Here is an 18,413-nt window from a genome sequence, read left to right on the forward strand (position 1 = left end):
ATGTCCTTTGATGATTCTTCATACCTTGGGCAAATTTATTACAATGAATTTTATTTACTTTTCAACGAAAAATAACAAAAAAAAAAAAAAAACTTGAAAAATGACCCTCGTATGCATTTTTTTTATTAAAAAAAAAAAAAAAGTTCCCCTGAGATGGAGTGTACCTTTTTTTTCCAAATAAATAGATAAAAAAAGATTAATATTTATTTTTGTACACGAATTATTGATAAAATATCAAATTAGTATATAAACTATTGTAAATGGTTTAATTGCATTGTCAGAATAAAAATTCAAGTTTACCCTTGTTCTAAATTGATATTAAGTCCAATTACTATTATTAAAATTTGATTAGGTATATAATTTTATTTTCAAGGTTATTTATTGATTTATTTTAAAAATATAATATTTATTTAAAATTATATCATGATAAATAATTTTTAATTTATATTATATAACAACAAATATTGTAATATATTGATGAAAATATAATAAAATAAATATATCACCAGAGTCCGTTGATATTGTTTTTAAACTGTTGAATCAAACATAATCACGATTTCAGTTTTTCGAAATCTGATATTGTTCAGTTGAGAATTCAAAAAAATATTCAACACTAAAGATTTAGATAATGAAAATACAACTCTCATAGAAAAAAATCTCACCTATTGTAAGTTTATATTTTTTACTCATTCTTAAATTTAAATATAAATAAATAATATATATTTTATTATATTTTTATCAATATTAAATATATTTTAGTCGTGTATATGATTTATTTATTAGGTATAATTTTATTAATATATATATATATCATTTTTATATAAAAAAATAGATCATTATTTAATTTATATATAAAAAATACCATTCTATTATATATTTATTAATATTTTAAAAATATATTATATTTGAATAAATAATTTATTAATGAGTAAATATAAATATGTTATAAAAATAGTGAGATATTTATTTCTTATAATTTTAAAATTAATATAAATTTATTTTTACGCTTGTACAATAAAAATTATTTTGAAGAATAAAATATGCACTTAGTTGAGTTTTTTTAAAATAATTGGTCTTAAAAGAATTTTACTAAAGAATAAAAATGACTTTTTAGTTGGATCATATACCAATTAAGTCATTTTTAATAATTCATGTATCAATTTGACATTTCATCGATAGTTCGTGTATCAAAATGAATTTTACTCAATAAAAAAAATAACTAAAAATTAAAGAGGGCCACAAATAACCTATTACATTTTAAGGTAAAATAATAATATTATCAATATTTGGTCATCGTTATATACATACATATCTCTTACTATCTCTTTCTATCTTTTACTATATTTTTTACTATATTATTAAAAGTGAGGGCCTCTTACTGATTTTTTGGTACGTTGGTATGGTTTTTTCTGTTTTCCAATAATACCCTCTAAATAAAGAGGGTTAAAAACCATGTGAAAAAAGGAAAACTTCCTCCTTTATTGTCTCGCAAAGTAGGTTAACCGTCCCTACTATTCTCTGAGAACCGTCAATCAGTTTTCTTTTCCTCTCCAAGACCTTTTAACTTCCATGCTTACCATATCACGTTTCTCCTTTCATTTCTTTTTTTCAGAAGATTGTTGTACACGGCAGTGGATGAGGCATTCGGTATTTCGGTGTTAATTCATCCATCATGAATAAAAATAAGCCTCCTCCTTCTCTAGGTCGAGTTTCTCGCTCAAATTTTAAATTTTGTGTGTTTTTTAATAGGTGATAACTAATTAAATCCTGGAAACATCTCGGAGTTTTTCTCCTAAACAAACTTGGCTTTATATAATTTGTAGATTTTAATGTGTTGTTCTCACCTCACCGTTTGGTTTGAGTGATAGGATAAGTAATCCATGGATAAGTACGTAATATAATGTAAATTAAAAATAAATAAGAAAAATTAGTTAATACATTATTTGATTTGACGGATAGATTATAATTTATTTGATTTAATCGATGTAAAATTATTAATTAAAAAATAGATAAATAATATGACGAAAATAAAGCGAAATTGATTGAGATAAGTTATACATAGATTAATAATATATCAAACCAAACAATGTCGTTTACGGGTGATGTCTTAGTCCTTCTAGAATTTCATGTGGTTGTTTAGACATTCTCCTAGAATTGATGCATTCGTGAAGAACCTTAAAGACACGAATAAAGATGTATATCTTATTTCTGGTGGTTTTCGTCAAATGATTAATGTAAGCACTGTAATTTGAGTATGTGAACTCAAATGATTACTCGTGTGTTTTGTGCTCAGAAAATCCATCACGTGACATTTTTTAATTGACAATGGAGTGATTTGATTTGGAATTCCTATTATTTGTTATAATGAATGGAATTTGGGTTCATTTCTAGGATAAGAGACACTGTAATAGAATAGAAAACTGATTGTAGTATATTTTTGCAGTTGAGCATGACTATATTCATGTGTTCCTTAAAAATGTTTAGAGTCTTTAGACAAGTAAAACACAAGAAGATGATATTAATTATTTGGATTATGTGTTTTCTGCTTAGTATTGATAGAAATGTTGCCATTCATTTTAGTTAATCTTAATATTTGATGCATTGCTATAATGCGGAAGCCTCTTATCGGCAAATTGAACACTTCCCTTGGGAGCCTGTAGAGAAGTAATTGCCTTCATATTTTCTTAAACTTTTAATATGGTAACTCATACTGTGGTAAATTAAAATAGTAGGCTGGATTATAATAAGACATTTTATTGGCCTCTGTAAAATAAATATCTTCAAACGGTCAATGAGGACAAATCATATATTTCACTTCTAATTAAAAAAGGGCCAAGTTATGTATAGTCGAATGCTAAAGTACAATACTTTGTAATTACTATTAGTTTTTTGGTACCATCAAGTCAATTCACGAGGTAGGAAAATGCATGACGGTGTTTAGAATTCGCATTGTATTTCACTGCTCTTTTTCTATCCATTCACTAACTACAACCTACTTGTAGGTTATATACAATAGGGAGAATCACCAAGTGGAGGGTTTGAGTTTGTTACAAAGATTATTGTGCAAGAAGCCGAGAAGGCTGTGGAAATGATCCAACTTTATGTAAGTTCTCTAAATTTCCCTTTATATTGCGATGGTGCATTATAATAGGTGGCTTAACTTTTTTTAATGAATGAGGGTAATAATTTTTTAAAGTACCATGTTTAATTAGCGGTTGATTTTTATTTGCAAGAGAGGATTGTTACATTTTATTTTATATATACATTTGCTAAAATTAAGAATTCTCATTAACTGTTCGATAGAATGTATCAAAAAGAAAAAAAAATGATTTTGCTAAGATTTATGACTAGGCTAACATACTATAAAATTTCTTTCAAACTCTTATTGTATGTGCATGTTAGTCGTTTTAGGTGTGTTTAATGAATTTGGAATAAAATGAAAATTAATTGAGTGGATCATCCAAATAATGTAATATATTTTTTAATTCATTCTGTGTTACAATTGAAACACGGGTATAATGATTTTGTAGATACTCTTATAATATTAGGAAATAATATTTATTAATATAAATAAGTAGGACAATAATTATATTTTAATGTTTTTTATAAAACAGAAAAATCAACTGTAAACCAGAAAAATCAACAAAACATGATTTTTGTTTTATACATCAATGATAAATATTAAAGTATGATTATTGTTCTGCTTATTACAAAAGGTTATTATATATGGAACATTCATTGAATTATATACTTTAATCAGAACTATTATGAATTGGAGTTTTGGAGCAGAGTATTTTTTGTTATAACAGCAAAACATTACATCGAACATATTTTGAACCGGAGTTTTGAGGTTGATTGTTGTTTATGTTAATATAGTTTTTTCTTATATCTTATGTGAAGCTAGAAAGTGTGGAATCTCTTTTCAAAAAAAAATGTGGAATCTTGATTTTTTTATTTTAAGTTTTTTTAAATATCTTACCGTATATATTTTGATGAATAACTTACATCATGCATGTGAAATTTGATTCATAGTGTATTGAATTGGGGCATAACTAGGGTGGGCTTTCTCTTGATAGTTACGCTTTTTTGTGCATCTTTTTCATTTTTGATGAATCTCTATTATTTTATAGTAGTTAAGTCATTTAGAAAAAAAAAAATTGATATGGTGTGAGGACATCAAAATTTTCTTCCAGTTTTGCACCCAAATTCAAAATTGTAGGCACACTTTTTTTTTTAACTATTGTTATTTCACGTGGCAGCAATTACCATTCAGAATTTCATTTTTCCTTTAATTGTAAATCTAATTTTCTTTCCGCATTTTTTTCATGGGTTTCCAAAATTTTCCTACAAGTAGTGTTCCCTTCCCCCGATTCTCACCCACCTCAAAATCACAATCCTTTATGTTATCACCTCAACCACACCTTCTTCACCTCTTCAGCAATATACCATCGCTCGGAGCCTCCAAGGTTGCCGACAAACAAGCACACACCAATTATAGAACATATTTAGTTGGTTTTTATTTTTAGGGAAAATTGTTTTTTTGGTCCGGTATGTTTGTCACTTTGCGATTTCGATCATCTATATTTTCAGATTTCAGTTTTACTCCGTTATCTTTATTTTTTTGGCAGTTTTAGTACTTTTTCTGATGTGGCACCGATGCAGTGCTGATGTGGAGCTGACATGTACAGTGTCACGTAAACATTTTTGAAGAAAAAAGATTGAAATTGTCAAAAATCAAAATATGCAGGACTAAAACTGAAATATGAAAACATAGAGGATCAAAATCGCAAAATGATAAACATACAGGACAAAAATTGCAGTTTTTCCTTATTTTTATTAATCATGTTATTATATAAATCTCAATCCTCTAATTATTTTCCTTCAGTATTTGTAATATTCATACTTTTTGACAGTTTCTTTAAAAAATAAAAAGGCTTCATAATAAATTTTCTTTCTTCATCCAAAGTTTTAAATAAATTTATCTTAGTGTCCATAATTTAAAAACGAGGGGAAGAGGTTGGAAAACTCGGGGACCAGTGTAGATTTTGAATTCTATTTTCAAGGCTTCTTCAAAGCCTTAAAATCAGTAGAAGAAAATCAAATTTGAAGTTTTAAGTTTTTGGTATGAAATCTGTTTTCCTTTATAAATTAGAGGCTTTAATAAATTTCCTAGAACTTATTTTTTTATTTTTATTTTTTAAGTTATATAAATATTGATTTATAATTCTTTGTTAAATTTTCAATGATCACTTCTATTTGTTGCAGATGTCCCATGTCGTATAACATTGATTGAAGGAGTTAAAATGTGTTTATTAATTTGAATGTTTTTTATTTCAGAGATATAGATTCAAATAATCCAAAGTTTTGATTGTTCAAGTTCAATATATTTTTTTTCCAAAAAATCGTCTGTTGTGACGGGGGGTTAAGCGGACCCCCTACCCGTTTATTAGAAAAAAAAAAAAAGAAATACAAGAGAAAGGGACTAGACCAAAACCTCTCAAGAATTACAAGAATTCAAAACAATTACAAAAAAAACAATAAGATCTAGCTAACTCGAATATAAGGCAGACTGAATCTTTCTAACCTGCAAATTCCTCTTAGCAACCCTTGAATATCCCCTGGCCATAAAATTGCAGACCCCTTGGCCAATCCCAGATTAGCCAATTCTTCTGCCGCCGCATTAGCTTCTCTGTACACATGAGACTTCCTCACCATTGAAGAATTAAGTATCCCTTGAATTTGGGTTAGAATGAAACTGAATTCCCAGCAGGTGTTGTCTGCATCAATAATTGAGAGCGCTATCATAGAGTCAACTTCAAGCCACAAAGAAAACAAATTATATAACTGACAAATCTGAAGCCCCTTCAGAATGGCCAACAATTCAGCTCTCGTATTATTCCCATAACCAATAGCATCATGATAAGCTATGATAGGCATACCAACATGATTTCTGACAATCCCACCTATCCCAGACTCCCCTCCACCTTTCGAACAACCATCGGAATTCAATTTGAAATGCCCGATCAAAGGCGGAATCCACCAAACCACTCGAATATAAGCAGTTCGAGTGATTATGAAATTAAGACCCAACGAACAAGCCACATCATGGTATCCACGCCAATGCCCAACCTTCAAGATCCCTACACGGCCAAGAGAAACAAGAAACTCTTGAATCTGCTTGATAATTCTGGCCGGATGGGTGCGAACACCCCTATGCTTATGATCATTCCTCGCCTTCCAGATGAACCAAATAATCAGAAATGGAATAAGTTCCCTAGCATGACCATCCTTACGCCAATCTTCAGCCACCTTCCAATTACCAAAATTACAATGATGCATAACACCAAAAAGTCGAGCAAAATAATTCCAAACCGTCTGAGCAAGGCCACTCGAGAAAAATAGATGGTCAAAAGATTCCTGAGATTGACAACATTGACAAACCGAAGCTAAAGAAATTCCTCGAGCCATAATTATATCATCAACGGGTATTCTTTTTTAATACCATCTCCAACAGAAAATAAAAATTGAAGGCCTTAAAAGTTTGGACCAACAACCTTTGAACCAGCTAACATATGTCTTCCTGTTACGTACCAATTCCCAAGCAGATTTAATAGAAAATCTCCCATTAATAGAACTTTTCCAGATAGCATTGTCCTTAGCCTCACGTTGGATAGGAACTTCCAAAACACGAAAAGCTACCTCCTGAGGAAGCACAAGAAGAAGACGACCAAGATTCCAATTTCTATCATCCATGAACCAACTGACCAGTCTGTTCGGATGTCCCTGGATAGGAACCAGAGAAGATAATGGGCCATCCGGATACCAAGTATCGAACCAAAAGCTAATGTCCCCATCTCCAATTCTCCAACCAATTTTCGATTCTGCATGATTCCTAATCTTCATCATCCTACGCCAAGATGCAGAAATGTTTTGCATAATGCGCACTGCTGCTGGAGGATCAGTCCTACAATATTTCTGAAGTAAGAACCTGCTTCAAAGCGAATCCACAGTCCTGAACCTAAACCAAAGTTTAATGGAAAAAGCAGTAACTGTGTCCTTGAGTCTACGAATACCCAGCCCACCTTTAGAAATCGGATGACATATCTTCTCCCAAGAAATCCAATGAGTAGTCTGCATCCCAATTTTCGAACCCCATAAAAATTTTGCACACAACATTTCGAAGCTATGCAGAACTGTTCCAGGCGGCTGTAGAACATGAAATAAGTAAATCGGCATAGAACAAAGCACGCTTTTTATCAACACCAACCGACTCCCATAGGAAAGATTTTGCATCTCCCATCCTTGAAGCTTCTTCCGAGCATTGACAATAATATAATTAAAATAAGAACTCTTACGATGCCTGATAAGTGCATTTTGTATGCATTAGTTTATGATATATTTATGTCTATTTTGTGAGCATTCATATTATTTTTATGTGTTTTTATCTGTTTTAGTGCATGTGTATGTATTTCACTCCTTGGGTTAATTTTGTAGGAAAATATATTTTTGAAGAGTGAATTACGGATCAGCTTTGTTCAAAAAATCATATTTAATTTTAGAAAGCTCCAAATCTGATCTCCATCAATCAGATTAAATTTCAAGATGTTTTGAAACTGCTGTCCAAATTTCAGCTCAATCCGACGGCTAGATCTCGAGATATGAATTTTTGAAAATTATCGCTCGATGCAGATTTTTTATACTGCGCGCGCGCGAGAATCAAGCTCGCGCGCGCGCGAGTCCGACGTTCAGGCTTCTGTTTTGCACTGCTGCGCACGTGCGCGTGACCTGGGGTCATATGTGTTCCGAAAAATCCTTTTTTTGGGAGGAAACTAACTGGTAGGCGTTCCGGACCATATATATACAAAATATAACTTATTTTTGAGTTTTTGGGAAGCTCCAGAGCGCAGACAACGCAAGAGAGGCGACTACAAGGCTTGGGAGAGAAGATTTCTCTTTTCTTTTCTTATTTTTATTTTTATTTTTGAATTATTATTTTTAATTATTGAGTAGTTTATTTTCAACCAAGACGGCGTGATTGGGCCGAACAAATTCATGTAGAAAACTTGGATGTTTGTTTGGGATTTTTTAGAGTTGATTTTATTTTATTGATTGTCAGATTTATATTTGTCTTGTGAATAGTCTGATCAACTGTTTGCTTGCATGTTAATCAATTCCAAATCGACAGAGGAGGTTTTGATTTTGATCACTCTGATAATTAACATATTGTAAAACCGACTAGAAATAGAATTCGGTTTCAGTGTGCGGTTTAGGTGTAAACTGAATTTTCACAAATATTTAATGCATTCAAATTTGATTAGAATTACGAAAGATTAGTTCATCAATATTTGAATAGGTTTGATTGTTCTAGAAATAGACCTTTGAACAAATTAGGAGAATTCCCGTGAATTAAAATTAAATCTGAGTCCTGAATCGACTACATGTTACGTGATTTGTTCGGTACCTACGTGTGTCTTGGTTGTCTTTGTCTTAATTATTTTTATCTTCAGTTATTTTTATTCTTATTTCTTAATCAGTTTTTATTTTATATTCTTATTTTATTTAATTCAAAATCCTTCTATTATTTTGTCTAGATTAAGTAAAATAATTAATTCTTGAGAATTGACTGCAGTCCCTGTGGGATCGATACTTGGACTCTCTGTCCACTTTACTATTACTTGACCTAGTACGCTTGCCAGTAGATTTATATCACACCGATTTAGCCGGTCAATGCCCCAGGTAGAGAGGCACACCCAAATACCGCAGAGGCAGTGATCCTTCCTCGAAACCAGTAATAGAGAAGTAGCGCCCAATTTTATCCCTCGAACAATTTTTAGACGTTAAAATAACACTCTTGGCATTATTAATGAGCTGCCCAGAACACTGCTCGTAATGATGCAAAAAATCTCTGAGAGTTCGAATTCCAGGAATTGAGCCATTAGAAAAGATAATGATATCATCTGCATAGGCCAAGTGAGATAGGCAAAAAGGCCGACCAATGCGATAGTTCAGACTTCTGTGCCGAGCAAATAAATTATCCAATCCCCTGGAAAGATATTCAGCCGCTATAACAAATAGAAGCGGAGATAGAGGATCTCCTTGTCTTAGGTCTCTGTTCGATGGAAAAAATCCCAACAAGGTGCCATTAATGTTAATGGAAAACCAGATATTATTAATACATCGCAAGATGTGATGACAGACCCCATCTGAAAACCCAAAAGCACGAAGCACATGAATCAAAAATTCCCACTGTATTCTGTCATATGCTTTGGCCATATCCAACTTCATAATTATATTCCCACCTCTGATTGGATAATTGATGTTATTGACCATTTCCTGAGCCAGCAAAATATTACTTGAAATCAGTCTGCCTGCAACAAATCCACTCTGATAATGGGAGATAATTTTGGGCAGGATGCGGCTGAGGGGAAGAGTAATGAGTTTAGTGATAATCTTATTACTCACATTGCATAAGCTAATCGGCCTGAATTCAGACCATCTCTGCGCAACTTCATTTTTAGGAATCAGGATTATTGTAGTAGCACTGAAACTCCTGGGGAGAGGAGCTCCCACCCAAAAATCTCTGATGGCCTCGATCAAATCCTCCTTAATAATATCCCAGCACTAACGATAAAAACCTGCTGAGAACCCATCAGGTCCCGCAGCACTATCCTCATGTAAAGAACACACACTATCAAACACTTCCTTCTCAGAGATAGGAGCTAACATCGGAAAATTATCAGCCTCATCTATCAGCACTGGTATGTGATCAAAGGACGGCTTACTAGGAACAGTCGGATCACCAGTAAGCAAATTCTCAAAGAACCTCACTCCAGACTCCCTAATACTCGAAGGAGTTTCCAACGCAACCCCCTCATCCCAGATCCTGAAAATCGTGTTCCTGGCTCTACGTCGATTGACCATATTGTGAAAAAGTTTCGAATTTTTTTCACCATCCACCATCCATTGAGCAGATGCTTTTTGTTTCCAGAACGCCTCCTCCATAGCTAAACAGAGAGAGAGATTGGCTTGAGCCAGAGACAAGGCAACCCTATTCTCTTCTGAGTTAACCGAATCATAAATTTCTTCTGCTTGGGCTGCCACCAAATCAAGATCCCTCACTTTATCATGGATGTTCCCGAACACTACCTCCTGATTCCACCACTTGAGGTGGTGTTTAAGCCTTTTCAACTTAACAACCAATCGAATAAGACCCTTCTCAACACAAGGGTTATTCCAGTTAAGGCGGACCGTCTGCAAAAAACCATAATGAAGAAACCACATATTCTGAAATCTAAATGAACTCACAGGTTTAGGAATGAAAGGTGCCGAAATGAGCAATGGGCAATGATCCGAAGTGCCCCGATGAAGATGCTCAACTTTGATAGAATTCGAATAATTGGCCCAAGATGAAGAAATAAGAACATGATCCAACCGTTTCCAGATCCTAGTGTTCGTCCAAGTAAATCTCGATCCCACAAACCCTGCATCCACCAAACCAGAGGAAATTATGAAATTCGAGAATTCATGCATACCCCCGGAATGATTGACCAACCCCGAAGATTGATCCAACGGGTTCGCAATAATATTAAAATCTCCCCCAACAATCCAAGGACACCCATCTTGAGGATTACACTCAAGTAAATTCTCCCATAAATCCCTCCTCAGAACTCTGTTACACTTAGCATAAACAATAGACAAATAGATATCTGAAGGAAACAAAGCAGATGAAAGATGCAAGAGTAAAAACTGCTCATGATCGAGCTCCACTGAAACCGCAATATCAGCAGTAGTGTAGAACCAAATCTTATTATTCAAATTAGCAATAACTGACGAGAAACCGAACTTCTTATTTAACCATTCTTGATCAAGCAGATGCATAGGTTCAAGAATCGCTAAAAACAACAGATTGTAAGAATCTTTCAGAAACTTAATCCGTCTCTGAGCTGACTTATTTCCAATACCCCTAATATTCCAGATTGTACCAATCATTGAGAAATATCTGGAATAGTAGCAAGCTTGTTTAAATTTTCTCGAGATCCTAAAGCCGGAACAGATCTCGTTCTCTTCGGGGGTCTCCCACGCCCTCGTTTAACAGAGTTTGCTCTTTCTTCAAATTGAGATTCATCTGGCAGAGGTTCAATAATAGTGATACATTTAGACACTCCGCTATCGTCAACAATATCTTCAGAGTAATTTGTCGCTTCTGTTTCCACCCGAGTCTGCTGCTGCACCAAAACAGCCCCATCTCCCTGAACAACCGAATCTTGATGTGCACCTATTTCAAATTCAGGACCATCACTGCCATTCTCGAGTGAAGATACCTGTACTTTATCCGCCAAGTTCTGCAGGGAGGGATCGTTAAAAACTCTGCACGTATCATTAGAAATAAAGCCATGATCATCGGAACCAGATTCAACCGAAGAATGCTCATCAACACCCTTCAATCCTTCTTCAATAAAAAAACCATTCACCCATTGTCCCCTTGCCACACCTTTCTAGTCCCTATCTCGATTTTGTTCGTGATCAAATTGTGTTTCTTCTATCACCAAATCTTCATCCATATTGGCAAGAAGCGGATCAAAGCGATTTGAACTAGGGAAACCCCGTAGATTCACGGGACTTCTCTCAGCTAGAACATCCACCACTTTCTCCTTCCCCTTCGAACTCACCTGCTTCCAAACCATCCGGTTAGTGTCTGCTCTCTCCACTGCAACTTTCGAGCCCAGCTCATTATTCTGTTCCAATGCATCTGCATCTCTATCCCTTTTCTCCAGGATCACCTTTCGAAGGTCTGCTGGTTTTTTAGTTTTGGGAGTCGGCCGAGGAACTCGTCCATTAACATAACATTCCTCAACTCCATGGCCGACATGACAACAATCCGAACAATACTTAGGAATAGATTCATAGATAACTCTCTGCTGTATAATTGTATCACCAAGCCCAATAAAAATATTATCATGACGAGGCTTTAACAAGTCAATTTCCACACATACCCGAGCGAGAGTCAGCCTCTCTGATTTAGAAGTAAGCTCGTCCATTATTAACGGTTTCCCAACCAAGCTAGCCACTGAATATAAATGTCTCTTATCAAACAAAGAAATCGGTAGATCAGGAAATCTTACCCATACCGGTACTATCGAACTCTCCTTTTGATAGTCAAATTTAGGATACCATTTAAACACTCGCATCAAGTGTCCCTGCAGGAACCATCACCCCTTTCCCCAGAATCTGGCCATATCCTCCTCTAACTTAAAATCAATGAAAAAATAACCCGGGCGGAGAAACTTCACGATATAAGGGCCCGAAAACCCTACTGCTGCAAAATCTTGAAGCGTGCGATCTCTGGTCGGCCAACCCCCTGAAAATTTCCCAATCAGCGCATGTGGAAAGGCCTTCTCCATATCGGTTGTTTCCTCCTCCGAGAAAAAAATCGCCGGTTTGTTCTTATACATGATCATCGGTTTGCATGGAAGAGCAGCCTCCCCTCCATCCAAAAAACTTTTCCTCAGAGTTCTAGGAGAAGAAGCCAAAAAAGCAGTAACATATGATGGCCGATCTTTGTCCTGAGGCTCCAGATCAGCCACTGGAATGCCACCACCATCGATGGTTCCTCGCCTAGGGTTATCGCTAATTTTTTTTCGGTCCCTCAACATTGATTTCAAGTTCAATATTTGATCATCGAACTTTAGCTTAAAAAATAGTTACAAAAGTTAACATGGGAAGAGATTTTCCTATTCTGGAGACATGATGGAGGGACATTTCAGACATCAAATAAGAATTTGGACAACGAGTTATAATTTTGTGGTGTTAATGGATGTCGAATGATGATGTAATCATTCCTATTGATTTTCTGTATGTAAATTATTTTAGGCTACGTTTGATAGATGTGATGAGATTAATAATGTTTGTATTATTTATGAGAAAGTAAAGGATAAGTTTTAAGTAATGATAAATTTATTTTTGTTTGGTAGTATTTTTTTATGTAGTGATAAAAATGTGTTCAATATTTTTTTGACACTTTTACCCCTATCTGACTAGTCAACATTTTCATTACCAGCCATTGCTTCTGAAGCTCGCTCGACAAATCCAAAAAACTACAAATCAGTGAAGAAGAGTCCATTTGTAAATATATGACGATAAATTATTTTAAACTAATACCCAAATGCTAGACGTTTTAAAAAATGGATGAATTAGTTAATTACCAAAGATGAAAGTTGAACAATTCTGGGAGCTCGAAATCGATTTTTGGGGTTCGTATTTCGCACCACATTTTAAATATAATATACATTTGAAAATATTTTTTGAGAAAAGGGATGATGTCTTGGCCCAAGGCGATTCGGATACTGAAACATTCAACCCACGGCCTTCGTGAAGAACAACGCTGCGTAAACCATGAAGAACGAGTGTCCTACAATCGCAATGAACATAGTTGGGTCTGCCATGGAGAATGAGTGACGCCATACCTTCGCGTAGAACAAAGGTGCGACAGCCATGGAGAAATGAATGTTGTGAGGTTGTGAGCTGTGAGAAATTCTTTTTTTAGGGCGAAGGGTAGATGTGTCCAAGGAAGGGTAATCTCCAACACTGTACAAGTTGGGCTTAATAATACAAGGGGTAGCACGTGGATTATAGTCAGACATTTTCCAAATGATACAGTAGATAATAACGGGCCCTTGGTTTTCGAAAAATATTCTAAAACGGTACCAAACACGGGATAATTAGTGAATATTGTCATAATCAAGGCTACCAAACATAGCCTTATAGTATTAGTTATATAATCATTACCGATTTAATATTATGTGGAATTATTATGTTTTTCAGATTGACATAATATTTCCATCAATTCTGTACATCTTTGCTATTTTCTATACCTTTATTTTCTGGTTAGTGTAAGTGAACAATTGATAGAAACTTCAATAATAAATCTATAAATATTTATGTATCTACACAAACAACAATTATCTTGTACAATACGTCGCGTGTGCGTCGGTAGCTAGTTTTATCTCTTTTTATTTTTTAAAGTCTCAGCCTCATATAAAAACCGCTTGGTAAATTTGGTACGGCCCAACCAATTAAATCCTCACGCTTGCTAAGACCCTCACTATGGTATGACCGAAAACAAATAAAAACTCCATCTCCTTCTTCTTCTCAGATCGTGTTATCAGATCGTGGGATCGGTTATTTACTTCTACTTCTACACAATCATTTCTGAAATCCGCAAAAAATCATACGACAATTCCGAAAATCGTCTACACAAAGAAGAAACTCTCCAATTTTGTTCAACTACTCGTGGGTCAATCTCTACGGCAAACCAATCTCTACAGCAAACCAATTTCATTTGTTTGGTGCGTTCTTCTACTCTCTTTTCTGATCAAAATTCTAGGGTAAACATGTTAATTGAATTTCAAAAAATTAAAAATTTTCATATTTATTTTGTGTTCATAAATGTTGAATCAGGAAATTGCCATAAAAATTTTCTTATTTATTTTGTTTTTATATATGTTGAATCAGCAAATTTCCATTTCTTCATAATAAGAAATAAATCAATGACGTGATGTTCTCAAATATTACTGACGTGCCGAGGTTGCAGATGCTTGATTCAATTGGAATATTATTATTTGTTTTGTTAGAGCAAATATGATATATATTACAACATATAATTTACAATTACCATTTTTAATTAACTAATTCATTTACCGTGCTTTTTTTATTACGGGAAAATTAGGGGCCGTCTGGCTGCAACACATTTTGTTAGAGGATGAAAAAAGTTTCTTGAGTGGTGGAATGAACAATCGAGCTCAACGGTGGTTGCAGAGTATACATTGTTTGGTTTAATTCCTGGTGAGAATAAGATTTTTCTGAATTCCATTTTCTTTGTGTTTAAAAGTAGCGTTTAGTTTCGGAACAAGCAGATCTCTTCTTCAGCTTCTTTGACAACCATAAATTCTAATTTTGATAGGATTTTTATTTGATCGGTGAAGTTCTAGGTCTTCTGATGGTGGATTTTGCATAGATAATGTCATATGGAAGCAGTTGTCGAGTTTAGGGAAAAAAATACAAGTTGAAATATAAGAGGGAGCCAATGCCAAGTTGTAAAGCCGACTACCTACTCGATGTCTTAAAAGCATAAGAAAGGTTTGATCTTATACTTTATTGTCTTCTATATCAAATTATATTCTCACTTTTTTCTTTATTTATTCAATCTCTTCATGGATTAAATCGTGTGTGAAGATTAATAGCTTACTTTAGTTTTAGAATTTTTAGTGTAGATGCTTCTTAACAAGCGATTGCTTTTGTGGGTTGTTCCAAACTTTATCAATGAGGTTGACACTCTTTCGCTTTTGATATTTAGGTGATTTTTGTTGTCCTTCTTTCTTTTTTGTTTGGTTGAGTTGGTTTTAACATCTTTTGGTTGTCAAATATGGAATTTGTTTGTCGAACATTTGTCAATGGCTTAAACTTTATAGTAAGTCCAATATTTATGCGATTGTTATTTTCAAATTGAACTTTATTATATTTCAAATTGAAATTTCGAATGATATTATGTTATTAGTTCGAAATCTCAAACTAATTTTAAATTGTTTGCTTAACCTTTAATTAGATTACGCAAAGTTGAAGCTAGTTTAGAAATTCATAAAATTATTCGTATGTTTTTGGTAAATATATACCATGACTATTATTTAGTTTATTACTTTGTAATTTGCCATGATTTGAATACATCTATAAATTTTAATGTTATTGTGTGCTTTTTTTTTTTTTGTCTCTTAATCCTAAGTTTTCGTATATTAGAGACTCTACATTTACTTATCTTGATTACTAAGAGAGAACTAAGCAGAGATGGAATATTTTTTCCTAAATCATTTCTTCATGTTTGCTAAGAGAGAATTAAGCAGAATGTGGCTTCAAACCAACATTCTGCTGCATACTTGACTACAATAACATAAAATGAATAAACTCAATGTTCTCCACGAGTTCTAGAACTTGACCAAATGGACCTTGGTGCACCGCCACCAAAAGATGGTTTACGTTCATCCCGCCACCGATAACCAGATTGAGGTGCTCGGTCATCCACTATGCGGCCACTAGACCACCTAGCTGTTTCAAGAGATGGGGCCTGGCCCCCACTTTCTGCCCTTCTAACCTGGGGACATATACTTCATGTGATGGTGATGGTGATGGTGATGGTGCTATTGCAACTTCAGCAGGTGCTGCGTCGACTGGATGCGATATGGCGGGGGCTCGGTTTTTTAGAGAATGGGAGCTGACCCCCTTAGGAGCTCTTCTCTCCACATCCTTTCTTTCTCCTCCAACTCCAACTCCTGTTGCCTTTGTTTTTTGGCAATTTCATCCAACTTTGCCTTTCGCTCTCCGTCCTCTTTCTTACGCCTCTCCATCTCTGCAATGTACAGTACGAGTTCATATCACTAGCAGCAAACTTTACAGATTACAGCACATATACGAACAAAGCAAAGAGATGAATGAACATAGCCTAAGCAGAGATGGAATATTTTTTTCTTAAATCATTTCTTCATACTATATGCCATCATTTCATGAACATTTTTCTTGCCATTTTACTATTGGCACATGAGTATGTTAATTAATGATTTTCCTCTATTATTTTGCTATAAATTATAATATAATGACTTGGATTTTATGCAACAATGAAGGCACAAAGTTTTTTATCATAAAGATGCTGAGGAAACAGTTTCCAACTTGCTGATATTTGGTTGCTAAGCTAATATTGCAAAAACCTGCGCGGATATAAGTACATCCTGCTGTCCATTTTAGTGTCCAATGATGTTCTTCAGGTAAAGGATTAAAATTTATTGTATTTTAATAATTTCAATTGAGTATGCTAATGATTGTACTGAGATTTGTTGTGGAGTTTGTAGTTCAACATAAGTAGATTTATGCTCACACACATAAGTTCAAAATCAATCCCGATATTTGTGTCCACTGGGCATATACACACACACATAATTTCATACTGATCATACTTATTCAACAAATATACACACACATAATTTTATACTGAGCATACAATCATTATGCCAATCTAGCATAAGTACATTTATGTTCAGCGCTTCATGTACTTGGCCATCCAGCATAATATATTATGTTGTTCTTCGGTTGTTTTCCTCGGTTTCAATCCATTATGTTGAAACTGTAATGAAAACCGATCAAATTGGACGGCATTAAATTTACATTATGGACACGTATTGAGTTATATCTAAACATGTTTGTTATATTTTTTTATTGCACACGCGCGCAGTTGCTAGTAAAAAGAAAGAAGGTAATATAAAAACTAATTGGTACGATTAGTATGGCAAACTTCAAAACAAAAAAACAAAACAAAATGGTATTTGGTACATTTTGGTATGACAATTTTTTTTTTAGAAAAATAATAATTGGATAAAAAGGAACCATCACTCGGCCACCACTCTTCGTGTTGATCGTGGTTGCATATAAAATGTAAAACAAAACCAACAAGAAGATTTTCACCTCCCGTTTTTATTAAACCATTTCTTCTTTAATTGTGGTGCTTATTATTGCCTCTATCAACAGCTCTAAATTTTCTCGGCTACAGATTTATGTTCGATTGCACTTGCAAGTTACATGTAACTTCTGAGTCCATCTTTTTCTTGCCGTAATTTAGATGGGTTTAGAATAATGAAAAGATATTGTTTATAGTGATTGTTTTAAATTGATCGATTTAGAAATAAAGCTTTAAGAAAATATTGGATCAGAGGGACAGTGGAGATCGAAGATTGAAAGGGTGCAAGCAGCAAGTTGTTAAATGTCGTATACAACCAACAACACTGACTTGATGCCTCATATACGAAGCTCGGTATAAAATTTTATGCTCTTTCTCTTTTTTATGGGCTTACAAATATATATATTTTTTTGACAGAGGCTTACACATATTTTAAATAAATAAATTTTTCTCACTTTCATTTCCACCAAAATATTGAAGATTGAAAGAATGCAAGTAGCAATTAAGTTGTTGAAAGTCGTATGCGATAACCGACGTCACATACATATATTTTCATAAATCATTTGAAAATCATTATGTATCTTACCATAAAAATTTGACTCCCAAGGGAGGCACCAAGGCAGTCGTGAAACAAGCAACAAAACAAAAAACTCTAGAAGATAATTAAAACTAATGGGAGCCAGTTGGCTTAATTAATTTGTTCTCTTACTAATAATAATAATATCTTAATATTGTTTCATCGATTAAATTTATAAATTCATTTTTTTTATATTTTATCTTTCGTCAAGCTGGAACTGTTCCCAAAAAACTTTTTGGGAATTTTGGATTAATCGGTGAAGCCTCGCTCTAAAAGCTCACCACGTAATATCTTTATCACTAAAAGAAGGCATATGATATATTAATACCATAAAAAAATTAC

General features: G+C 33.9%; 1 protein-coding gene and 1 long non-coding RNA gene across 3 annotated transcripts; one reads left to right on the top strand and one right to left on the bottom strand.

Moving 5' to 3' along the window:
* Nucleotides 1–5,544: 5,544 nt before the first annotated feature.
* Nucleotides 5,545–10,989, bottom strand: LOC140873934 (uncharacterized). The gene is made up of 4 exons (XM_073277216.1): nucleotides 9,636–10,989; nucleotides 8,759–9,203; nucleotides 6,592–6,988; nucleotides 5,545–6,417 (listed from the first exon to the last, which is right to left on the bottom strand). Exons 1-4 carry the CDS (start codon nucleotides 10,987–10,989, stop codon nucleotides 5,545–5,547), a joined length of 3,069 nt encoding a protein of 1,022 aa, XP_073133317.1.
* Nucleotides 10,990–14,087: 3,098 nt separating this feature from the next.
* On the top strand, nucleotides 14,088–17,132 carry LOC140875473 (uncharacterized). Of its 2 annotated transcripts, none has more exons than XR_012148464.1 (4): nucleotides 14,088–14,345; nucleotides 14,726–14,841; nucleotides 14,960–15,135; nucleotides 16,668–17,132. It is a non-coding gene; the product is annotated as an uncharacterized lncRNA (long non-coding RNA). The 2 variants fall into 2 exon arrangements; XR_012148463.1 differs by having other exon boundaries at nucleotides 14,982–15,135.
* The last annotated feature ends 1,281 nt before the right edge of the window (nucleotides 17,133–18,413 follow it).

Source organism: Henckelia pumila, chromosome 1 (genome assembly GCF_033568475.1).
Source record: "Henckelia pumila isolate YLH828 chromosome 1, ASM3356847v2, whole genome shotgun sequence".
Lineage (NCBI taxonomy): Eukaryota > Viridiplantae > Streptophyta > Magnoliopsida > Lamiales > Gesneriaceae > Henckelia > Henckelia pumila.

Bases quoted from the DNA above. Each gene is read 5' to 3' on its own strand.
- LOC140873934 (XM_073277216.1), bottom strand. From the start codon at position 10,989: ATGATTGGTACAATCTGGAATATTAGGGGTATTGGAAATAAGTCAGCT. The intron at 9,204-9,635 runs GTTTTTATCGTT...TTGGGTTTTCAG, and splicing joins ACCTGATGGGTTCTCAGCAG to ATGGGGTCTGTCATCACATC. The intron at 6,989-8,758 runs GTATTTGGGTGT...GCTTTGAAGCAG, and splicing joins GAAGGATCACTGCCTCTGCG to GTTCTTACTTCAGAAATATT.